The sequence below is a fragment of the Candoia aspera genome, chromosome 3 (genome assembly GCF_035149785.1).
Source record: "Candoia aspera isolate rCanAsp1 chromosome 3, rCanAsp1.hap2, whole genome shotgun sequence".
Taxonomy (NCBI): Eukaryota; Metazoa; Chordata; class Lepidosauria; order Squamata; family Boidae; genus Candoia; species Candoia aspera.
In genome coordinates, this window is record NC_086155.1 from 194,798,693 (window position 1) to 194,824,052 (window position 25,360).

At 39.4% G+C, this 25,360-nt stretch overlaps 1 protein-coding gene across 2 annotated transcripts; it reads left to right on the forward strand.

The window, feature by feature from the left end:
• The first annotated feature begins 1,325 nt into the window (after positions 1–1,325).
• MED30 (mediator complex subunit 30) lies at positions 1,326–20,996 on the forward strand. Of its 2 annotated transcripts, none has more exons than XM_063299612.1 (5): positions 1,326–1,464; positions 2,656–2,830; positions 5,163–5,321; positions 6,285–6,395; positions 20,661–20,996. In XM_063299612.1, the coding sequence occupies exons 2-5, from the start codon at positions 2,657–2,659 to the stop codon at positions 20,754–20,756; spliced, it is 540 nt and encodes a 179-aa protein (XP_063155682.1). In that variant the 5' UTR covers positions 1,326–1,464; position 2,656; the 3' UTR covers positions 20,757–20,996. The 2 variants fall into 2 exon arrangements, with proteins under 2 accessions (XP_063155682.1, XP_063155684.1); XM_063299614.1 differs by having other exon boundaries at positions 1,373–1,464; positions 2,637–2,830.
• The last annotated feature ends 4,364 nt before the right edge of the window (positions 20,997–25,360 follow it).

Here is a 25,360-nt window from a genome sequence, read left to right on the forward strand (position 1 = left end):
CTCAAGTGAAAACTCTGGGTTGATTTGTTTGATGATCCATTGGTTTGTTTTCTTGGCTGTCCACAGTATTCTCAGGAGTCTTCTCCAACACCAGCATTGAGGTTTAAGAGTAAGAATATAACAGTGGGGCAAAGGAGAAGAGAGAAAAAGAATGGACACCATCAAGCAGAGTTTTAAAGAAAAGCAGTTAATGATAGTTATTGCTTAGAGCAAAATAGAAGGCAGCCTTAGCTGGCTGGGTGACCTTGGGCCAGTCCCCCACTCTCAGCCCAACTCACCTCACAGGGTGGTTGTTGTGGGGAAAATAGGAGGAAGGAGCATTAGGTATGTTCCCTGCCTTGAGTTATTTATAAAAAAATAATAATAAAGGCAGGAGAGAAAATAAGTAAGTAAGTAAGTAAGTAAGTAAGTAAGTAAGTAAGTAAGTTTCAATAGGAAATGGGACCTTTCAAAAGCCAGCTCATTTAATTCAAGAGTTCCAGATAAAAGGGCAGTCTCCCTGGCACACATCCTCCCAGACAAACTTGGGTGCAGTAAGTGCGAGGATAATTGGCAAAATATTGGAACATGCTGAATATTTCTGCAAATTTAAACATAATTTCTGCACTTAAGCTTCACAGAAGGCAAGGTAACTTATTTCCCGTCCATACCACTTCAAAGAAAATATGTTCTTCAAATAATTTTCATCCTGAGTATATCCTAAAACTGTGGTATCGCTTCAACTGAATGGACCCCAATTCATCTCCTGTCCAAAATCTTCTCCCCATCTCATTCAGCGCTTCGACCATCAGTTAAAGCAGCGTTTCTCAGCCTTGGCGGCTTTAAGATGGGTGGACTTCGACTCCCAGAATTCCCCAGCCAGCATGCTGGCTGGGGAATTCTGGGAGTCGAAGTCCACCCATCTTAAAGCCGCCAAGGTTGAGAAGGCAAACAGCATAAAACCTGCCGGATTCTTTGTGTTCTGTGGCTTCTAATCCAGCCTCCGCAAAAGCTCGAGCTGCATTAGAAGTTGCAGAACAAAAAAATGAGGCATTTTTTTCTCTTGATTTGCACTCTTCTTGGCAAGGGGAAGGAGAACTGGCAGGAAAGGAGCAGGGCCAAAAGACGAAAGGGAAACCGTTCACATTATATTGGCTGGGGACAATGAGGACTGTAGTCCTCCCCGCCTCCTGCAACCGAACCTACGGCAAAAGCAACGGGATAAGCTGCGCGCGCCGCCTCCTCCCGAGGAGGGCGGGGGCTGGGAGCGAGTTCCCGTACGGAAAAAAGAAATGGCGGCGCCCTGCCGGCCCGCGGAAGGCGGACATCGCTCTGTCCCGTATCGCGACGCTTGACGTCATCACGTCCCGCCGTTCGTCGTCCGCTGCCGGTTTGCGCGCTGGGAGGAGGGCGACGCCGCGGGGGAGAGTCGACCACTCCGGGCGGGGCACCGAAGGCGGGTGTCGTCGGGACAACGACGGCTAGGTACCATCGTGGCCGTGGCTATCGCCCTCTTTCCCTCCCACAAACCCTCCAGAGACAGTTGGACTACACCCTCCATCATCCCCAGTCCATTGGCTGGGAATAATGGGTCCCGTAGCCCAGTGTCCCTGCAGGTTGCCGGGTGGAGGAAGGCTGAGCTAAGCGTAAATGTTACAAAGACCCGTCGTTGGGTCTGAGCCTGGGGACGTTTTGCAGGCTGCCCCAAAGATGCTGGTTTCCTTTCTGGGAGTTTTGTTTTTAAGAAAACTCTGGACTTGATTGGCAGAGGTGCCTCGTGGTCCTGTCCCTTTGAAGCTGAGAGCAGGTTAAGGGTCCTTGAGTGTCTCTCTGGGTCTTTCCTTAAATTATTTGGTCCTGGGAATGTCACCTGAAGTGGTGGGCGCTCCAGCTTGGACAGCCAGAATGGAATGAGGATTCCGGTCCTGGGCAGGGGGGTGGACTAGAAGACCTCCCTTCCAACCCTATGTTTCTAGGAATATGAAGGAAGCAGACCCAAGAATAGGTTAAAAACAAAGCAGAGGTTTTAGGAAGCAGGACGTTCTGGAAAGTCAGCTCCCAAAAGCTGCAAGACCAGAGAGCATTGGTTTTCCTGAATTGTCTTTGGGTTTTCAAGTCAGGCTTAGTCCAGTGGTTGGTTTATATAGGAAGGGGCAAAGGTAGACTGCTGTTCCAAGCTAGATTATGCAAAAGTGGCCCAGGGAACAAAGAATGAGTGTTCTAAATAAAACTGAAACAAAAGCATAATATTCATATATACCTAGATATAGCTCCATGGAGCAGATGATGAGACATGATAAAGTGTGCAACTCTAAAGGATGAGCTCACCTTCATGTTTAAGCAGAAATGACCACTGTCTTCCAAGGAGTCTTTAATTTGGACTCCTGCACAGTGGTGATGTGCCCTGAATGATCTCTTCCACTTCTGTAGTCTTAGGATTCCATGAAATGTAGAGTTTTGAGCATGATGTTAATTTGTAGATGGAGGGCCAAATGTAATTGAACTTCAACATGTCAATTCAAAGCTTTAATATATCAAACATGCATTTGGGTAATCTGGGGATGGGGAAGAAGGTAGTGTAGCTAAACATATATTAATTATATCCAACAGATTTGTATACTCTTTGACACCCATTTTTTCTTTTTCTAGGTTAATAGTTTAATTCTTGCATTTCAGGATGTCAACGCCGCCTCTAGCAGGGCCAGGATTGCCACCTGGTCCATTTTCTGGGTCTCAGGGTCAGGCTGCACGAGAAGTGAACACAGCTTCTTTGTGTCGCATCGGTCAGGAGACTGTGCAGGACATTGTATTCCGCACCATGGAAATCTTCCAGCTGTTAAGAAATATGCAGGTATGGAATCACCTGTCCAAATAACACTGTCCTTTTCTCATCTCTTCTACAGAACTTGAATTAAATTGAAAAATGTGTACAGTAGGGAAGGTACAAGGTAAAAACAAGTCTGGCATTCAGAGAAAGAATTCTTTGCTTACTACATACTTTAATTTAAAAAAAACTGCTCTAAAGATTTATCTGCCTTTCCCCCCAGATAATTTACTTCTAAAATTGGAGAATCTTAGATTCACTGAGAATATAGTAAAGGAGGCAGATAATTCTTTTCTAATTGTTCTGCCTTTTGGAGAGGATTCTTTTTTAAATTCAAGATAACTTTTTTTAGACAAAATGTGCTGCTATAAAGAAAACAAATCCATTGCATATACTAGATTAAAATATAGGTAAGTGATTTATAAATTGATAGTAGGGGGTGTGTAAGTTATCTCTGAGATTTTTTTTCTCATGCAGTATAACCTTCCTGCTGCTTCTTATTTGCACATACCTTGATGGCAGCTGATCAGTGTCATTCTTTATTGCTTAATAGTTGATAGATTTGTAAGATTTTCCCATATTAACTTTTATTTCTTCTAAGAAATTCCTCAGCAATTTCATATCCTTAAATTTTAAAATAATTACCCTAGCTTTTATTATTTCATTTTGATTGCTTAGGGTTATTTTTTTAAAATGTAATCCATATTTCCACTGAATTTGTAGAGAATGCCTATACATTCATCCATTGTTCTTTTAGCAATCAAGAGTTTTTACATGGATTTTTTTTTAAAAAAACATAGTTTACAGTGCCTAGCATCCTAAGAAATAAATTTCTCTGGTTGCAGAATAATGCCCTTTGTTCAAAATTGAGGGAAAAAAATTGCCAAAGAAAATAGTTTTGGGATGGCCCTTAAATTTAGCATGTTTGTATGGGTATGTGTTCTACTGATCTCAATCAGATTCTCTTAAAGCAGAGATTCTGAACCTGTAGGTTGTGACCCCTCCCCTCTTTCAGGACTTTGTGAGCAAACCTAAGGGGAGTCACAAATTGGGGGGAAGGGGGGCTTTTGCATAGAAAATAGCATTGGAGTCAGAACTTGCTCCTGCTGTGCTTGGACAAGCTAACAACAAGACCAGAATTATATTTATTCTAGATTGACAAATATCAATCCAGAATAAATATGGAATGAAGAATGGCAGTGGTCATGTAAACAATAAAACCCAGAGTTCAGGAATTATGCAAAATTATGCAACCATACATAGCTGATTAAAAACGTGGTTTTAAATGTGATTGTTTTATCATTTCCATTGAAAAGGTGATATTTTATAAGGTTCTTCTTTCTTTTATTTTGCCAGACTCTAACTCCAAAGAAATAAAAGGGCAATTATCATGCAAATTAATTTATCATCTTAGGGGGTCACAACACTGCAACAAGGTTCCTGTGAGTGGGATGAAAAAAAGTTAACGTTGGCCATGATTATATCATCAGAGCCCTGCCCCTTTTCATGCATGTAAAAAGGGGAGTGGGACTTTGATCATACCGTTCATGCTGCCATTTTGACTTTTTTCACTTCCTCTCCAGACACCCCTGATTGCAAGGTTTATCGCACTGTTGTAATAAGCTTACACATTGTTAATGCAGAAAACCTTCTTTAACATCCCAGGAATGGGACTTTTTTGTTTTCTGTTGGGAAGAGAGTGAGGGAAGACTGGCATGACTAAGGTCTATGAGGCTCTGTGTGGCATGGAGAAATTGGAAAAGGAAAGCAAAAGAAAGGAAATTCTCGATGCTAGAACCGGGCCCTTCCAAACTGTAGGATGAGATGTTCAAACACAATCACAACAGTCAGCCGATGGCTCAGCCATGGAACTGACTTCACTAAGAAGACGATGTCTGCTGGCAGATCATTTTAAGATTACACTGTTTCAGTAACAAAATGGCCTTGCTGTAATACTACATATTACCTTTGGTATTACAGTAGGGTTCCCCAAAAGGGTCAATACCAACCCCCAGAGGTTGATGGACTATCCATAAATGTTGTTATTTTTATTATTATTCATAGTACGATTAGCTAAAGCAGTATTTATTAAATTATTTTCATATAATAACTTTCTGGGGGTCAATGAACACTTTGAAACTTTACAAAGGTGTCAGTGAGCTGAAGAGTTTGGGGACCCCTGTATTAGAGGCTTCTGAATCCCATTGCTAGGAAATATGAGTGGGAGCATGCTAGTAATCTATTTGTCAAAAACTCCCATGCTTGTTGGAAGAATGAGTGGGGTTTCCTTTTTTTCACTGCATATTCTTAAGGGTGGCTGAAATTTGGTTTCTTGCTAACATATATTTGAATATTCCAGCTTCCAAATGGTGTCACCTATCATACGGGCACGTATCAAGACAGATTAGGAAAGCTGCAAGAACATCTCCGCCAACTCTCAATACTGTTTAGGAAACTGAGATTAGTATACGATAAGTGCAATGAAAACTGTGCAGGGCTTGAACCTATTCCAATAGAGGTAAGTGAAATGGGAGCAGGGGGGCAGGCACAAATATTTAGACCAGAAGAGGGGAACTGACTTGTTTCCAGACCTCTTTTGTTCTGAAACCCCAACTCACACCCAAGTACTAGTAACGAATACTGTAAAACCTTGATTTATTGGATCATTGGAGGTTGCGGGGCGGGGGGGAAGCATGTCCATTAAATACAGATGTCTATAAAATTCAAATTTATCTTGTTTACATCCATTTATATTGTGTGCATAATCACATAACTGATGCAAATAGCACCATTTGCAGTAAAACTTCAATTTAGTAGACAAATCCTCAATTTAATGGACATTTGTCTGTTAAATGGGATGAAGCCCAAATGAAATCTTTGTCCAGTATATCTGAAGTCCACTCAACTGAGGTCCATTAAACCAAGAGTTTACAATACTGCTGTACACAAAAATTCACTCCTGCTTTACCTCAAGGTCTCTCAATTGCCACAACAAATATTTATTTATTTATTCATTCATTCAATTTGTCCCCGCCCATCTCGTCCAATCGGGGGACATGATTAAAAAGGGGAAATTATTTTATTGATCTTACTGTAAAATAACAGAGCTAATGTACTGCAGATCACTGAAGGATCTGCCAGGAGATCCAAATCAGTTTATATATGGTATCCATCATCTCCAGATGGTGAAACTGAATGTATTTTCTGCTTATGCCTCTTGATCATGGTTGAAAAATGTTTTAGGGAGTTTGCAAGTTTGTAAAAGGCAAACTACATTTTTTTATTGTTTTGGGACATCTTAAGCTTCCTGAGATGTCCAAGAACAGGTCAATATAACATAAGTGCTTTTCAGAAACAAGTTTTCCTATGAATTCATACTAACCATGATTAACCTATTATTATGATATAGCTTTTTCTCACTCCACATTCCACCAGAAGTTCTCTGTAAGTTTTAATATAGGACATTTCTTCACATTTACAGCAGCTCATTCCTTATGTCGAAGAGGATGGCTTTAAGCATGATGATCGAGGAGCAACCAACCAGCTACTCTTTGCTAGTGAAGAAAGACGGGAAATCATGGAAGTCAACCAGGTAGACAGTGTCTATTTCTGAGTAGCTTTCTGTGATAATTGTAAGCCAAGTATATATTTTTGACTCACTGAAAATAATTAAAGATTAGCAAAGACAGCCCGTGACACTAACGTTGGGTCATATATGAAATCTCATGGTTTATAGTCATGAAAAAGAAATAGAGGAAGACATTGTTGGGTAGTAGGAAGGTGAAATCTAGGGGTGAGGGGGCCTTAGAGGAAATTTTTGAACTTATGCTAAGACTGTGTAGCAAACATTTCAGAACATTCTGGGATTTTTAATTTATTAATACATGGTTTTAATTTGTAAAGTAACCAAACTGACCTATCAAACATATCAATATTTTGATTTTTTCCCCCTCCTTTAGTTATCTCTTAATTTTCCAAGAGATTGTATTGCACCATTTTAATTTTTTAAAGATTACATTAGAAGAATATGTTCCTTCTTCTAGGGTCATGTGTGGCAATTCTGTATTTTTACATTTTGAGATGATGAGATTCTGGACATCCTTAACTGTCCATGTGTTACTATTTGTCGCTGATTTTTATTAAATGCTAATTCTTGTAGGACACTATCATTTTCACATTTTGAGAATTAATTGTGTGTCTGGGGAAACCAATCCAATCTTGGAATAGGACTTAAGTCCCAGATGCTTCCCTTATAATTCTTCTTAGTTCTGTACTGTCATTGTACATGTTCAGTACTTGCAGCCATTCCATTCATTAGCCTCTGCCTGAATTTGTATTAATTAAAAATATTAAAATTGCACTCTTTTTCAGTTTAAGTTGATTTGCTCGTAGCCTTCTGACTTATAATGGATTGAGGAATTTTGTTAGGTGCTTTATTCATAAATTTACTAAGCGGTAACCGTTCAGTCTATTTGCTTGGTCTTTCCATTTGTATAAGGATGGGGCTGATTATTCATTCATGGGAGTCAGAATTGTAGACACTAATTGAAAAAGAATGGATTCTTCTGAAAAGTCAGTACCTAGTTCAATTCTTCAACTGAACTCTTCTACCAAGTATCTTACATTCTTCTCCCTTGAAGTTCTGTTGCCTATGGATCGTTACTTTTTGTTAGAAAAGAATATGGAGTCTTTGGTGCTCTCTGAGCTTCGTTGTTTTCTGGCAGATATTTCATTACCCAATTAGGTAAGACCATCAGTGCAAGCGAGTGTGGGGTTTGCTGTCTGTTTATATGCAGTAGCTTATAAGAATTTCTGTTTGGAACTCCAAGTATCCAGTATTTGTTAATTGCATGTTATCTGCTTATTTGAAGAAAGACTCATTTTGGACAGAAAACCTGCAACTTCCTCCAAAATGAACATTTGATCCTGAGGTTTGAGCATCCATAAATAGATCTCCATCCTTGGCATTTAAAGAAGGTCATTGATGTGCTTAGTCATTCAGCAATATAGATAGATCCAGCATTCTGTCTCTTTTTTTCAGATTGTACATTTGGACACCATTATTTTTTTCCCCCAAAAGATTGTCAGTTTTACTCTTTTGGAGAAATTGCAGTGACACTTTTTTATCAGTAATAGTTGATTTGATCGAACATCTACAGTGTAGGTAAATATTTGTCTGTGGAGAGCGGGTGACCATTAGCTTTGCACGGATTGCGTTTGCTGTAAAGGATGTCATAGAGGGGAGATAGCTAGAGAGATAAGGATAGAGAGATGTTTTCCATTTGGTATTTAAACGATGAAAAAGAGCTTGTGTTTCTTTTTAAAATAATAAGTCACACTGGGTTGTATTCAACTGGTGCCCTTGAATAACATTCTCTATACCCCTGAAGGGGAAGCTTTTATCTCAGGAACAAGAATGATTATTTTTTGTGTCCCTGTCACCTCTGCAACTTACTTAGTTTTCACCAATGTTTGCTCTAAAGGAACAAATGTCCTTCTGAATAATTGGGCGTTGTTTCATGGAGAATAGAAGGATCGCCATTTAGGCACATCCCAATATTTACTTGCCTTTCTATTCCACTGTCAGAAGCTGCCATAAGATCAAAAAGCCATCTGTCAGCAGAAGCATACTAGCTGTTTATAATCCAGTATATATTCAGTGTAACATGCATAGGTCTAAAATTAATGATTGCAGCAGGCAGAGTTTTTCTTGGTTCACTGATTTAACTCTTGCAGAACAAAGTCTGTAGTTATAAGCATACATAAATGTTAGGCTTAAAGGGAGCAATATTTTAGGCCAGGTTTGCTGAGTAGCACATCCTGAAACTAGAAATAAGAAGAGTTTCAGGGAACAAGCATGATAGAAGTCCAGACAGAATAGGACCCCTGTTCTCCCCCTTGTTATCTTCCATGTCTGGAGAAGACTTTGATGTCGGAGACCTTGGGAGTTAGAAACATCGTTGCTGAAGGTTCAGAAGAAAATAAACAGAATAGGAATGAAAAATTCCATCTTAACCATTGACTATTTTCTGCAAACTGGTGTGCAGTTTGCATGGAAGGTGATTGTGTGAATCTTTGTCATAATTTCTTCATGGCAGGAGGGGAAACACACTCTCTATGCTAAAGATGGAATCAAATTTTCGGCTTTGGTGTTAAAATCTACGGTTGCAAATTAGCATCTAAGTTAATGCAGCTGTCAAATTAGCATTTATGATGAAGGTACTTGAAGTGTGATGTCTTTTAGCCATTTGTCTGTGAAACTGATCCTTCAGTCGACAAAGATACACGCGCAAATCAGATGAGGTAAGGTCTTAAGATATGAAAATTGCTGGATGAAAATGAGCAAATTGGGATCCAAAGGACTTTGGCTGCAATCCATTAGTATAGAGCAGTGTTTTTCAACCTTGGCAACTTTCAGATGCGTGGGCTTCAATTCCCGGAATTCCCCAGCCAGCATCCTAAAGTTGCCAACGTTGAAAAACACTGGGATAGAGCAAAGATAGAGAAACTTTTTTGTGATGGTGCCAGCCATGATCCAGAATGGTTAATATGGAATAGCTACCCTCTAGATGAGGGCCAGGCAGAAAACATTCATTTACTTGCAAAGAAAAAAGAACAGATTAACTGTGCCATTTATCTCTGGTGCCTTAAATATTCTTGCTCAGTGCTCTGGGTAAGCACCCATACAGAAAAATGATCTGTGAGTAGGGAGTCCAAAAGGCCCTGACCTCCAACAGGTCCTGTTCGTAACATCCCTGTGCAAAACCAATTTGAGCTTTCATATGGAAATGCCAGACTACAGCCTAATTCAAGTTTGATTAGAAATGCATATAGCAAAATACGACTGCATTGGCCCGTTCTGTCTCTGCCTCGCTTTTCACTGTTTAGCCCTCTGTGTATAGAGGGCCAAATATAGATACCCTGCATGATTAAGAACCCTGATTGGGTTTAATTCTAAATTGCTGTGGAATCCCTCAGATTTGAAGAATTTGGGCCAGGCAATCCAGGTATAAGATAGTCAGTGAAGCCAAAAACCACATCCCTATTCTGTACTCACGCAGTTTTAACCCTGAGAAAATTCAATGCCTGGATATATCTTATGCTGTGTGCATTTTGTTGTTGTTCTTCATTGTTTCCTTTCTTCCAGCATGCTATCTGCTAAAGATATAATTTATGCATTACATAGTAGTCTTTTGACTGCAGACTTTTTTTTGTTTTTTGCCACAATAAAGCTATAAGACCCTGTCTTTTTTTTTTAAATTTATTTCAGTCATTAAAATAGCTTGGAAAGGTGAAGAATTGCTTTCAAAAGAACTGTTTTGACATTTCAGTTTCTGTCATTGCTAATTAGTGAGAAAAAGGACGTTTGGAAGCGTCAGATTTCAATATAAAGAGTGCCTAGATGCTAACAAAGAGCAAAAAACAAAAAAGTACAGTGTGAATTTGGAAAAGCAAAGTATTGTACTAAACTGATAGCATAACATCACATAGGATTTTACTATAATATAAATTTATGTGCAGTGCTTTGCTTTCTTTAACTGTTAATATATTTTACAGTCTCTTTTGGGGAGGGTATATGTTTTGCCCTTGTTGTACACAAATGCTAATTTGTTTATCATCCTCCTTGGAGTGATCTTGTATGAGGAATTTCATAAATGTTTATGATAGAATTTAATCACTTCTTTAAAGACTATACCAGTATCACTGCATTACGATTTTTGCCTTGAAACCTTGCTGCCAACCACTTTTTGCCCTTCAGAAAAATTGCATTATACTCTCCTGGTTTAAAAAAATCATTTTGGAAGGGCACTTTTTCAGAATAATAGCTGCGGATAAATATTTATTAGTTTCTACAGAGCAACCCTGTTTGAAATAAATCTGGCCTGACTGATGCCACATGCAAGACGCATAAGTGAGCAAGAAACTTCCAAGCTCATATGTGCTGTCTTGCTCTGGCTTCATCTGCAGTCCCATGCCCAGTCATCTGGAAGTAAGCTGTGTTGAGCTCGGTAGAACCCAAAACTGACTAGACATGTATAAAGCCGAATCATCAAACCTAAAGCAGCTCTGTGTTATAGAACTCCATTCTTTTGTAATATTTCCCAGTTTGGGAAAAAGGAGTGTAAAATAAGACAGTAGCTGCCATGTTCTGAGAGTAGTGTTCTACCAGCCTGCTCCTTCTGTACGTAAAAGTCTCACTGAAAACTAGAAACAAGTAATTGATGCCGGAGGAAGGAACGGTGTCCCAGAGTGGCCATATTTTCTTGGGAGAGCTGAGATTGTTTGGCCTCCTCTCAGGTTACACTGAAAATTTGAAATGGCTTTCTTGTGTTTAGATTTTTATTGTGGATAAGCATTACAGGCAGAATGGCTTTGAGATCCATCTGAAAATGGATTCAGCGTATCTCAACATCACTTTTGCATCTATCTGAAGAAAATATGATACCTAAACTGTACTTGTGAATAGCATAAATTCTTACAAATGTGGATCATCACTACTGTTCCTTGTCTGACAGTTCCTATTGATTGATTGATTGATTGATTGATTGATTAGATTTTTATGCTACTGCAGTCATGTGACTTTTGGCAGTATACAGAACAAAATAATATAAAAGAACAGTTGCAGTCCAATCAATATTAACTTAAAGTGGAGCAATCTATAGGAATTCTTATGACGTTATCTAGTTAATTAAAAAACAAGCCTCCAGAAGAGCTCTGCCTTGAGCTGCTTTCACAAGGCCAACAATGCCAGAGCAAAGTTGATTTCCAGGGGAAGGCTATTCCATGATGAAAAAGCACATCATCTTGGCCTCAGCCACCCCAACGCCCTCCATTTCACAGTAGTTCCGAGTTATAAGCAGTAGTAGCTCATTGCACTACTCCAACCAGGTGGTGTTGACTGTGTGAGTTACCATTGCAAGGTCTCCTACTCCAGGTAGGGAGATTTCCTGGTTACAGCCTTCACATATTCACCCAACATTAGTCTTGAGTACAGGATGAACCCCAAGTCACAGATTTTCCAGGATGTTAGTATCAGAGAAGTCAGGTATAGTTGAAATAGGAGGTTCTGAAAGTCCCATACAGGTATTCCTTGCTTAATGATTGCCCTGTTTATTGACTGTTCAAATTTATGATGGCGCTGAAAAAGTAACTTTGAGACTGGTCCTTACGACTGTTACTGTGTCCCGCGGTCACATGGCTGCCATTTGCACACTTCACAGCTGGCTTCTGACAAGCAGAGTCAATGGAAAAGCCAGCAGTGAAATCACAAGTCACAGTCACGTGATGTCTTGCTTTATGACCACAGAAGAAGTAAGGTAAGTCCATAGTCACATGTCTTGCTAAATAACTGTTGCATAGCAACAAAGTTGCCAGCCTCAATTGTGGTCATTAAGCGAGGACTACCTGTATAGGATTTCATAGAGTAAAACCAGCATTTTAAATTGCACTTGGAAACCTACTGATAACTGATGCAGGGCCTACAGCACAGGTATAATGCGCTCACAGTGTCTACTGCTAGTTATAAGCAGTTTGCTTCATTCTGCATCAGCTGCCATTTCTGAATGATCTTTAAGGTAGTCCTATGTAAAGCTCCTTGCACTACTCCAACCAGGTGGTGTTGACTGTGTGAGTTACCATTGCAAGGTCTCCTACTCCAGGTAGGGAGATTTCCTGGTTACAGCCTTCACATATTCACCCAACATTAGTCTTGAGTATGGATCTGCTCTCTCAGGGACAGTGCCATTCTTCCCAAAGATAATACCAAGCCAGCAGAGAACCTCAGTCATCAAACAACTCTCATGCTTGGGCTTAACTTTAACATGTTTATTTCCATCCAGACCCCAACAATGTCCAGATGCTGGGAAAAGACTTTGCCCTGCCAGAATAGCCCAGGGTGGTGATTCACAATTGGATGTCATCAGCATATTGATGATTTTGATGTATGTCCATCAGTTGCTTCATGTTGAACAAAAAAATGCTATGGGACCCTAGCTCTTCCAGCAGTGAATTTCCTGAAAAGATACCGTAGTCCCATTTCTACCAGTCCAGTCCAAATCTGGCATACTTCTCAAGTTATTAAGGGAAAACATAAGGGGACAATTAATTAAATTGGGGAAACTCTTTCCCTGATTTGTCTTCAAACATTCTTGAAAAAATGGTTTTTGTACCTTTGAAATAACATACCTAAGGGATCTGTCACTACAGATGATGAACACCATTTTTCCAGCTCACCCATAACTTACTCCCTGGGATTGAAGTGTTGAAAAGGTAGAATATTTTCCTTGATTTCTGAATGATAAGTAAAAGGTAGAACGTGCCTTTCAAAGCTGCTTTGTGTTCTCCACATGCAGAATTTTCATTTCCTCTTTAGTATTAGCTGTGTTAATTATCTCTGTAGCAATCTTTTAACTGGTGTTGCTAACTTGAGCTTCAGTTGAACCAAGACTCAGCTCAGACACAAACTGAATGGAAACTTTCTGGGTCAGCATTGGATTCTTTGAAGGGTGTTGAGGCTCTGTCTGTTCACTGCCCTCTGTGGAGGACCAGCAGAAGTGTGTATGTAGGCAGTGTGAACCATGTGTCCCATTTCTGAATCAATATTTAATTTGCATTTCCCTGTCAATGATGCGGACATATATTGAAGTGAATTAAATTGGCTGGAAGTCAAGGTTGCCTTTCACTGTAACCTACTCAGTCTGAAGCTGACATTTACCAGCCTTTTAGTACTTGTGTTACATTTCAAACCAGGTCACCTTAGACCAGCTTCCTCAACCTGTGGCATCCAGGTGTTTGGATTTGAACTCCCATCAGATCTCAGCCAGCTTGTTGGCATTGATGGCTAAGAATGATGTAAGTTGAAGCCCAGGACATCTGGAAAGCGCAAGTCTAGGAAAAGCTGCACAACTAATTACATAATCATGGTAAATTATTTTTCATACATCAGATTTCTATATAGGACTATTCCTCCTCCTCCTCCCTCCCCTTATTCTTTTTCAGTGGCCTAAGACAGGTCACCTTGATCCTGAGAACATTATGCACTTGTGCTAGCTCTTTCACTATTTTGTTACTGATGAGTAGGCACTGAAAGTCATCTTGTTTTTGTTTCCTTGAAAACAGCAAGCGTACTTTGCAATGCCAAACATTCATGAGCAAATCTCTTCCCTCTCGACCCCCCCCCCTTTTATAATCTGAAAAGAAATCTGGAAGCCACTGAGATGTTCTTACCATCTGAATAATTTAAAATGTGTCAGTTTCTTTTGCCGAAAGGACTTACTATTTAAATTAAAGAGCAAGATTCAGGGGAGCTTAGATTTTTGTACAAATTACATTCTGGATGCATCTCCCTCTTAGTCATATAAGATATTTCTGGAATTCCAATATGTGGGTTTTCTTTGTGTGCGTGTGTATTTATATTTATACTTATGTTTATATTTATATTTGTATTTAAGCTGTCTTTTTTATATTATGCTACTTGCCTTTTACAACAACTCCTAGGAGTTATTTTGCCGTTCTCTTGAATCTCGACTTTTTAGAGAACCAGGACCAAGTTGTAGGAGGTGATCTTTCATTCTGTAAAAATGGGTTCAAATACAGTATGGTGTTCTCAGTGGCCTGGGTTTTGCCATTGGATAGTCAGTTGTTGATGGCAGAGAGTGGCACTGATGGTGGATGGGATAATAGGCTATGTACCTAGCCAGAACTAGCTGTGGGGCCTTCCACACTGTTCTTCACCTGTCTTATTTCCTAACTGCATGGACCCTGGGCTTTTACTAACTCTTCATGCCAAGTAAAAGTTTTTGAATTCAAAATATTTTGAGTTTGGAATGAGCTGGTCTAACCTTGAAGTAATCCATGAAGTGGCCCTGAACTTGAAACCTGGTTGATCTGAGATCAAAATACTTCTGATATTTCGAATATCTGTTACCTGTTGCGTACAAACTGGGTCTTACAAAAATTTACACTTGAAATTTCCTACAGACCATTTCTAATGGGCCTAAATATACTGTTTAATTCAGTAGAGGGTGACTGCATGGACAAATGATTGCCGTCTTGAACTGTCTCCAGGATTAAGACTTAGATTTCTAAGGACATTTTTGTAATCTCCTTTGGCTCACTCATTTCATTGTGAATCCCTCCATTTATTTTAATTCAGTTTTTACAGTAGATTCTTGTTCATCAAGTCTTTTGAGGAACTGTTATAACCAGATACTCTGCTGCCTTAGCCAGAACACCTGATTGCTCTTAATATATATAATGTAAAGGCAGCTACCTGGAGGTAAAGTGAAGGGTGTATCTAAGTTATACACTTGCATCCATTGTCAGAACATAGGTACAAAATGGCAGGTTTGTATTGTGACTTCACGCCAGACATTTGTCATTTTTGTGATTTGTAGTGAATATTTGTACTTTATATAAAGAACATATATTAATATATTAGCTAATTAATATATTAATATCAATAGCATTAATATATTAAAATATATTCCATATTCTGATATGATCTATATAAAGGCCTTGTAGGTAATAAGAGGAAGGTAAAGTTCTTCCTCATATTCTCTTATTCCGTTTGTAATACATTTGGCGTCAGTGCTCTCTTCTTGTATCCCTCTGCCTTTTCCACAACCTGCATGTTCATTTGTCTTTTCTTCATAAGTGGCTTTGTTCTTCTCTCTAAGGCCTTAAGCAAAACTTTACTCTGTTAAGAAATAAGAGTAATGGCTCGGTAATTTTCATATTCTTTTTCGTTTCATTTCCCTTCTTTGGTATAGGTGTGTATATTAATCTTTTCCAATCACTAGGCTACACCATTTTGTTCCGTATTTGTTGGAATAGAGCTGTTAGCACTTTCACTGCCTCTACTGCAGCTTTAAGCGGTTCATCTGCGCAGGCTGCTTTCCTGTTTGACTCTCTATTGGAGCTCGTTCCTAAATATATTCATTGTGTGCAATGTTTCTGTCATTGTTGTTTCCCTACAATCTCTCCATTTTTAACTTTATTTGCCCCCATTAAGTCTGTTCTGTGATTACTCTTGATTACTTTTTCTCATCTAAAAACTTGTCTCATTTTCCCTTTCTTGTTGTTTTCCTTTATTTGTTAACTTCCTGGATTAAGAAAGTTTTCCTTGTCCCTTCTTGTTTGTGTCCATGCTAAACTGTCATACATCCCTTCTTGTTTCCCAAGACCTTCACCATCCATTTTTTTTTTTTTTTTGGCTATCACGATAGCTTGTTCTAAAAACCACTTGGATATTTTTCCTTTTGAAATGTTGACAGTAGTTTTCTACTTCACAGTGTCCCTTATCTCTCAGGTTCTTTCTTTCTTTTTATGTAAATTAAGCACACTGAATCTATTCTTTACTTTGATTTTATATTCTGGAGACGTATGCCCTCCAAGTTAAATCTTACTGGTACATTTACTTTATTTAATTTTTTGAAGTTTAACCCCTATATTTCTCTCTCTCTAGAAATAGAGATGGCCTCAAACTTGCTAGCATTTCGTAAGCAGACCAGAGCTGTCCTGAAATCCCAGGAAAAGATATAGCTGCTTTAAAAGCTTGCCAACAGTTTGCATCCTGTACTCTCAGAAATACCTTCCTGGAATCAAATCAGAAGTACTGCGCAGTCAAATTACTAATGCCCTTTTGGAGCACCATTGGCATTCTGTTGGCAGTGGCCTCATGCTCTGTACAGTATATTATGCAACCACCTGATTTAAAAGGGCTTCCACTTCACTGAGGTTCACTTATTTCTAAAACATCCAGTATAGCTTGCTTCAACTATTTCAACTTATCTTTGCTTCATTTTTCTTACATTGCATGTTCTTACTGTATGTGTCTTTTGGAGATGCAGAATTCCTCTTTCCATACTGGCACCATCAGTACTGGTAGCTGTTAAGGTCGGCAATATACTTTGTCACCTCCAAATCTACTTGTGAAAATTTCAGCATTCTTCTCTGGTAATTAGAGAAGTACTTCCAGGTCTCATCATCTACTTGTCTATTTCAGCCATGCCCATAGCGGGTATTTGTCTGTCTGCAATCATAGTGATGTGAGTTGCCATTGTCTTCTTCCAGGTTTGATTTTGGAGTTCCTAGGTGGATCGGTCTCTGTCATACCCTCAGCCTTCTTCTCCTCTCCCCTCTGTGGATTACACTTCACTTTGCCTTTTTCATTTTTACCGTATTGTGAGTGATGATCCTACAAGGAGTTCAGGTTTCAATCTCCCTTGCTCTCAAGAAGCTACTGAAGATACTGAGCCCTCCCACCATATAAAGCCATAATCTTCTGGGAGAGTGCAACACTTCTAACATAGCTTAAACTACATACCCTCTTTAAAATGAGAGAACATTTAATGGGATTTTTATCAGCTAGCAAGGTTACCACCTGGACTTGAGAAATCATACGTTTGATCACTGGAAACCAGTACTTAAGAAGATTTTGCAGGCCACAGCAAGAGGAAAAGGAGCCTGTGAGCGCAGAAACCAAGGATCCATCCTTCCTCTCTCTCAATCCAAATACTTGAGAACCAATAGTTTTAAAGGCATGCTGCGTGAGGCAGAAGGGGACACAAGATGGGTGGTTCCTGTTAGTCTGGTGTTGATGGCTTGTCATTAATGACTGCTGGGCTACGGATCACTGCAGTCGATCACTTCAGCTAACCCTGGTTGTGCTGGCTCGTTATGTAAGTGCTTTTTTTGTGAAGGGGGGGTTAACAAGGTTGGCATTACAGCAGCTGTAACAAAATGATTGGGTCTGTGAAGCCAAATGTTGTTTACAGGTTCTCAGTGTATATGGTCCTAAAGCTAGCAGCAGAGGGAAACTTTTCTTTGCCTGTGCCAGAAAGAAAGACATATAAATCAATATTATAAAATTAGTTTATATGGAAACGTACTTTTCTTCTCCATCTGAAGTTCTGAAATTATTCTCTTACTGGGGCTGTTTGTTGGTGTGTGTTTTCTAGATTGATTACCTTGATTTTTTTTTTAAGTTTTAGCTGTTAACTGTTTGATATGTTTAAACAGTACCTGTCCAGACAGCTGCCCCTCTGACAAATGGCTGGAACAGGAAGAGCTAGGAAGCTTTATAGGGTTCTATAGAGTACTTCTAAAAAATGAAAGAAAAAGGTTGCCCAGATAATTTGAACTTATTTTCCACCAGCCATACTATGCAATTATTTTTTTTTCTTTGCTGTAAAAATAAAGTATGTTCCTCATTGTAACTTTATTGCAGAGGTTTTACTACAGCTACGGTAGCTGAAAAGTAATTAAGTTTAGCAATTTGAAATGGACTTTTCACTAGATATGAAAGAATTCAACAATTTCTCATGTTTAACTCATTGTAAGGAGAAAGAGGGAAAGAGATAGCTAGATATATCCTGTACCAAATATTTAAAGTTCCCTTAACAAAACTTACACTGAGTATGATCTATAACAGTGTTTTTGGAAGTTGGCAGCTTTAACATGTGTGGACTTCAACTCTCAGAATTCCCCAGCCATCAGGCTGCCTGGGGAATTCTTGGAGTTGAAGTCCACACATCTTAAAGTTGCCAACTTCGAAAAACACTGATCTATTACAGAGAATGAATTTCAGAAAGATCCAGTACAGCCCCATTAAGCTGGTAGTAGACATGGAATACAATGTAATATTTGGAGGTATGCTCTTCCCAGTTTGGACTGCATCAAGGGTTCCTCAAACAAGCCAACACAGAACAAAGCCACTGAGCGCCATGCAGTTTCAGAGTCACAGCTTGGTGTAGCGTTCCTGCTGCAGTGTGGTGAGAACCCCATGGGGCAGTTGAGAGGGAAAGCCACACAGTGTGTAGCACTAAAATCTAAAGAGCTGAACCCCAGGAAGAACATTCATCTGATAAAATATGCTTGAGTGGGCATGGTTCCTATCTTTAACTGCAAATTCACATTGAGCTTGCTAACCTAGGAGGCAAAATACTATGCAGCCAAACCAAATTGAACATTATTACTTTGGGACTGAATGTAGAATGGAGTTGGGGTGGGGGAAAATGAATGTTATATTCTTTATGCAGAGAGATCTAAGTGACATCACACTGTGAGACAGAAATTGCAAATGCCTCAGTTCTCAGCCATAGTGGAAGCACAGACTAAGCTATAATTCCTGGTCTCGGCAGAATCAAAATGCTTTAATACCAGATTTGACAGAACTTTGTAGTAACTTAATTCATCCCTCCACTAGCCATTGATACAATCTATTTGTACAATGCTTTGTGGAGGCAGTCTGGTTTTGTGGCACTAACAGATGGTCTTAAATTGGGAATGCTTCTGCCTTCAGTTTCCATAAGCCTTCTCTTCACTTCCTGTGGTTTTCTTTTCGTTTGTTCCTTAAATATTAAGGCTAAAATCCAACCACAAGTAGCCTGAGATGAAGTGCTCTTGAACTCACTGCGTTTTAACTTCTGAGTTTGTATGCTGTGCCTACTTACAGTGGAACTGTAATGTATACTTCAGTAATAAATACATGCTAAGTTCAGATACATCGGTTACTGTCTCTTAAAACAATGGGCAAATGCAAGTAAAAGTTGTCTTTGTTCCTAAAAACCCTGCTGAGCAGAATGGTGCATTAGACTTCTATTTCTGTCCCAGTTCCAACGAGTTATTGGAACTTTCAAACTTAATAGAATTCTGCTTGATTATTCATTTTCATGCAACAGGATTAGTCTCAGCTGGAAATCAAGTTTGAGATGTATTGGCAAAGTTATCTGCAAAGCTGGTAGGGCTTTTTCCCCATGGCTCCATCTACCAGTTGTTAATCCTTCCAAGATGTGAGCATCATTCCACCGTAAAGTAGAATCTTTTAGTGAATTTCTCCTTAAAAGAGGCAGTGTGGGTATTACAAAGCTATGCTCCCATGTTTAACCCAAGCTCCTGCAGTAGGGATTGTTTTGTTTCCCTGTATACTCTGCATGATTTAAGAACCCTGGAAAATGAAGGGCCAAACTTGGGCAAGGAACCTTCAGAGGTAGAAAAAGAATCTCCCAGGTACAGGCTTATCCCTCAATGTGCAAAGGTGTGAAGTATCAAGCTCGAGGGCCAAATCAGTGGTGTGGAATTTGTTGCTTTCCAGACTTTGCTGAATGTCAATTCTTAGCCTGTATTGGCTAGTGGTGAGGCAGCCTGGCTAGATCAGCAAGATTTGAATGGCAAAGGGTTTCCAATCCCTGAGCTGAGTGTGGTCCTATCATATCCTTTGTTTTGTTTCTTGGTGCCTTTGAGTCAGTGTTGACTCCTGGCAACTGCCTGGACTAATCCCTGCTGTTTTCTTGGCAAGATTTTGGAAGTTGTCATTGCCTGCTTCCTAGGGCCGAGAGAGAGTGACTGGTCCGAGGTCACCCGGCTGGCTTTGTGCCTAAGACAGGTCTAGAACTCATGACCTCCCAGTTTCTAGCCTGGTGCCTTAACCACAACTCCAAACTGGCTCTCATATCATATCCATACTGCTTCTTTACTCCAGGACCTGATCAGAGCCTGTGTATTCCTTATTTTCAATACTCCTGTAGCCCCTATACTGACATATGCTTGCTAATAGGGAAATACGTTTTTAAGGAAAGAGATGTGCTGCTGTATTCCAATTACGCTTGGAAATTACAACCTACAGTTGGGAAATCAAGATATACCAAAAGATGCTTTTCTTAGAGTGTCTCTTAACTCATTGCTCTTTCAAGGCAATGGTGATCAGCCATTAATCCTGAGCTTTCTACCTTGGTTTGGCACTGGCCTCTCTGCTGTCCTGCATGCCGCCATTCCCTGAATTAAAATTCACAGTGTGTAGCCCAAACAGGCAGCTCTGTTGATAGTTTGTTTATTTTTTTCCCATCTCTTTTCACAGAAACTGAAACAGAAGAATCAACAGCTGAAGCAAATCATGGATCAATTGCGGAATCTCATTTGGGACATAAATGCCATGTTGGCAATGAGGAACTGAATACGTTTTCTTTCTTTCTCTTTATGATATTTGATGTTATTTGTTAGGGAAGAACAACATTTTGAAGAAGACTGGGGGGGGGGCGGGTTCCTATTTTTTCCCAGGAGTTTTGAAATAGCCAAACCCATGGGTATTGATAGTACCTTAAATATTCATGTACATATTTGTAATACTTTGATTATGAATGTTGAACCCTTGAAGTTTTAGATAATGAATAAATTCAGTGTAAGCTTTAATACTAAGACCAGGTGTCCTAACAGTCAGAAATCACGCTGAGACGAGGAGTAGGTCTCTAGTGTTTATTACTGCTACATTAAACGGAATCCTAACAAACTGAAGAAGCGTGGGAAAACCCAGACAGATAAACCCCGAAAGTTAAGGCGGGTCTGATCTGTGTCTCTTTGAATGGCTGCTTAATTCCTCAGTACTACGCATGCGTTTTCCCCCCTGGATAGAGGCCCCCTCCTGCTCGCCATCAGTACTCATGACACCAGGATGGATAACTTTTCTTTTTATGTTTTTGGCAGTGGTTTCTTTTATATAAAATAGTATAGACTTGACTTCATGAAGAAAACCAAAGAGCATTTTGTCGTAGAGAAGGCATTCTTGTTCTCAACAAGAAGTGAGCTGGAATAAGTCATGTAATTCTGGTTTCTTTATCATTAAAAAAACACTCATAAAACTTATTTCCTCACTCAAGGAGTTTTAACTTTAGAATTAAACTATGACAGTTAGAATGTACTAATATGCATTATCAACTTACTGCTGATGACTGAAAGTCTAGCACTCAAACAGAAAAGAGGAAAGTGTCAAGGAAACCTTTAGCAGAAGGGAGAAAGCTTTATTTTTAGCAATGGTTGTTAGGATTTTCTTTTCTTTTTTTAACAAATAGACACACACACACACTATATATATACACATACTGTATATGTGTGTGTGTGTGTGTTACAGTATATTTGTTAAAAATAATATATATATATATATATATATATATATATATATATATATATATATGACATATATACATACATATATATGTATATGTCAAAAAAAGTAACAATTTCCAATGGGATTGCCGTCTTTGTTTGTTGCTACTAAAGGGTAATTGGATGTGAGAGCACAACTTGCTTAGAGACTTCAGGATTATGGAGGTCAGCCATGTCCCATCACAAATGGGATCAGGACATAACAGAGGCTACCCCCTCCTTTTTTTCCCCCCTTTTCCCCCAGATGGTCAGAAAAGCTTCAGAACAAAATACTAGCCACCATCAACCTACTACCTTGACATACTAAAAATGATATTTTTCATGACAGTTGATAGTTCATGAAATAGTCATGACAGTTTGGTAGATGACCAAAAGGTGTCCCTGTACCTTACTACCTGCCAGACCTTAATAAAGTCATTCAAGAGCTTCCTTTTTAAGTGTGGTTAGATTAGAAGCTGTTGGAGTCTGCTGAAACCCACTTCTGACTGATGGGGGTTGAAATCTAGTTGGGCAGTGCAAGTATGGAATGAAGACCATCTCACTGTTGTCACCATGTTACCAAAACCCCACATAGTTCTTGAATGTGGGAATTCCATTTAGGTGTCATTCTTTTGTTGGAACTCTGTAATTCGTGGCGATGCCTTCTGAATGTGTTTGGGTCCAATCACTGCCATCCCTAGGTAGCTATTGAGGATGATGGAAAATGTAGTCCCGTCCCTATGGAATGTGTCAAGCTGAAGCAAATGAATGCAAGCCATTGTTGAGCAGGCACTGTGATTTGTACTGATGCTTTCACAGCCTAAGAAGCAAAACAGTTAATTTGCTGAGACAAACCTTTATCTGGTTTGGGGGAAAACTGGCAGCTGATATATTTCTTCAGTTGTTTAAAAAAGATGGTGTGATCAGGGAAAAATTCCCCCTATTTGCAACTAAAGTATATACAAATCAAGCTGTCTGGATGCTGTGCCTTGGAGTGCTGTGGGAATTTGTAAACAAACCCTACGACAAGTAATTTTATGGAATCTCAAACAGCAAAGGAAGTAATGAAATAGCAGACAAAAATAAATGATTCTTTTAAAATTGCCATTAGGCAACTTACTATTTAAACCTACAATTATTTACTCAGAACTAAGCCTCACTGATTCCAGTGGGATTACACCTACAGAAGGTGTGCAGGATCAGGACTTCTTTCATATTTATTTTAATGGGATGTAGTAAAAAAAGAATCACCTAGGGCATAACTCTGGATGTTAATAAAGCAGTAGCTCCATTGCACTCAATTGCAAGGTTTTGGATTTATAGCAGCATAACTGGGAGCAGAATTTGATTTCATTTGTTTATTCATAAGGCACAGATCTTAGCAGACAAAAGGCAATGAATTTCCACCTAGTCATTTTATGTTTCAAATGCTAACAGGATAAGTTTGCACAAAGAGTACAATATATCTGAAACAAGTGCACCCATTTATTTGTTTGTTTCATTTACATTCTGCCTTTCCTTTTGGAGCTGAAGGCAACATGCATGGTATTCCTTTCCTTCTAGTTTTTCCCATGACGTCAATTCTGTGGGTTCAGTTGGCCAAGAGTGAGTGACTGGCTCAAAGTCACCCAGTGAGTTTCCATGGCTGAAAGTGGATTTGAATCTGGTTTCTTCCATACTAGGTACAATGCCTCAATCACACTGGGTCTCAGTATTCCTTCTTACACGTCAAAGGGCTTGTTAGTGCAGAATTCTAGGCCTTGTAATCTGAATCAACGCAATGGCTATGCATAATGAAGTACTTCAGTGGGATGTAAAGTCAAGATTTTTATAGTTTGCTGATAGGGCTTAATGATTCCCCTGTTTTACTGCTCTGGCTTGAAAGTTCTTTGGCCTCAACATTTTTTTCAGCCTGCTTCTACTTAAGAAATTAGGCTAAAGACAAATGGCGTATTTTGAATTAATTTTACCTATGGACACCTAAAAATCAATCCTCTGGTGAGCGTGTGATAATTTGTGGACCCATGTCTTGTATTCATTTCAGCTTCTACACCAAGTGTTTGATAATGCAATCTGATGAATGCCTCTTCAGTTATTGAACTCAGTGGGTCTTGCTTTCAAAACTGTAATTACAAGATTACAGCCTTAAGCTACAGTTTCATACTAAGATGAGGTGTGTGTTACAGACAATGCTCCAGCTGGGGAAACCTGGCTTCAGATTGCCGTTGACCCTAATGTTCACTGATCCATTGGATCAATCTCTGCCTCAAAAGAACGGAATGGATTGCTTTGAAGTTGCTTGCTTGAAGGGCAAAATCTAAATGGAATGAACAGAGCTAGAACCAGTTACTGTATTTTTTGTTTTCAGGAGGTTGCTTCTAGGAGAGGGTACTGAAGTTCCATCATAATAACAGGGGGTTGCCTTCAGGCTGTGGTGAGAAGAGGAATTACTTTCTATGGGGAAGCTTTAGTTGAATTACCATGAAAAGGTTGGTGTGTTGGCAACCATCTCCATGTAATGTGGCTAATGGAATGTTGGCTGGTTGTATGATCCTCTCTGGACTTTATCTTTTCTTCAGAAGTGTTTTTCTCTTCTTATCCTGTTGCGACAAAACCTTATACATTATCTCACTATCCTCTGTTCCTCTTTGTAAAACTTGAAGGGTAGGACCTACGGAACTTCCTCTGATTGACTCTAAGCTCTTTCAAGTGCTGCCATCAAATCAGTCTCCCTAAGTCTTACAGACTGTGGCAATCTGCTTTAAGGCAAAGAATATAATTTCATAACAGAATTATTCACAAGGGGGAATAATAGGCTACTTATCAAATAGCAAGCTGGAATAACCTAAGTATAGTTTACTTTATTTCTAAATGTATATGCCGCCCACTGATAATTCTGGGGAGCTTAAAAGAATACATACATAACACACAAAATGACAAAATGATTTAAAATTCTAAACAACATGATAACTAAATGCTAAAACCTTTAAAACTCTAAGTAGACTGGGGTAAAGAGGTAATTTTTAAGCTCCCGCTTGTGCTCTAGTAAGGAGGGAGCCAAACTCTTAACAGCAATTTGTTCCACAATACAGGCCTCAATACAGTAAGGGCAGAATTAGTTCTTAGAAAAGTATTCAAGGAAGGACCTGCAGAAGGTAGCCCATTGAGGACCTAAAACTGCAGGGAGTAGACAGTACAGGAGTCAGCAGCCCTTCAAGTAGACATTATGTGCTGTATTACCATTCCAGTACTCCATCCCACAAAGGTGGTCCACCAATCTTGGCTTTTGCCCTTTGGGTTTCTTGGACCTCCATGGTGTTTCCTTTTTTCTCTAGTCAGCCTTCTTCCTTTGTGTGCTGGGCTTTGCTGTCTACTGACAAGCACAGAATCATGACCACTCTTTTTCCATTTGGATTCTTCCAAACTGGAAGACTTTTTCCTGTCTCAGCTATCAGTTGTCTCACCCTTCTTCTCAACTCTGATTTCTGCATGTATTAGCTGCTTGAAAACTCTTTGCTATCTAACATTTCTCCTGTCACTTGGCAATGGATAATCTTGGTCAACCTAATTTTTACTTGAAAAAAGTCTTGATGAGCTTTATAATCCTTCTAAACAACCAATCTAACTGCTGGCTGAGAG

Coding starts and splice junctions, on each gene's coding strand:
- MED30 (XM_063299612.1), top strand. CDS start 2,657: ATGTCAACGCCGCCTCTAGCAGGGCCAGGATTGCCACCTGGTCCATTT. Junction 2,831..5,162: donor AGCTGTTAAGAAATATGCAG/GTATGGAATCAC, acceptor TGAATATTCCAG/CTTCCAAATGGTGTCACCTA. Junction 5,322..6,284: donor TTGAACCTATTCCAATAGAG/GTAAGTGAAATG, acceptor TCACATTTACAG/CAGCTCATTCCTTATGTCGA.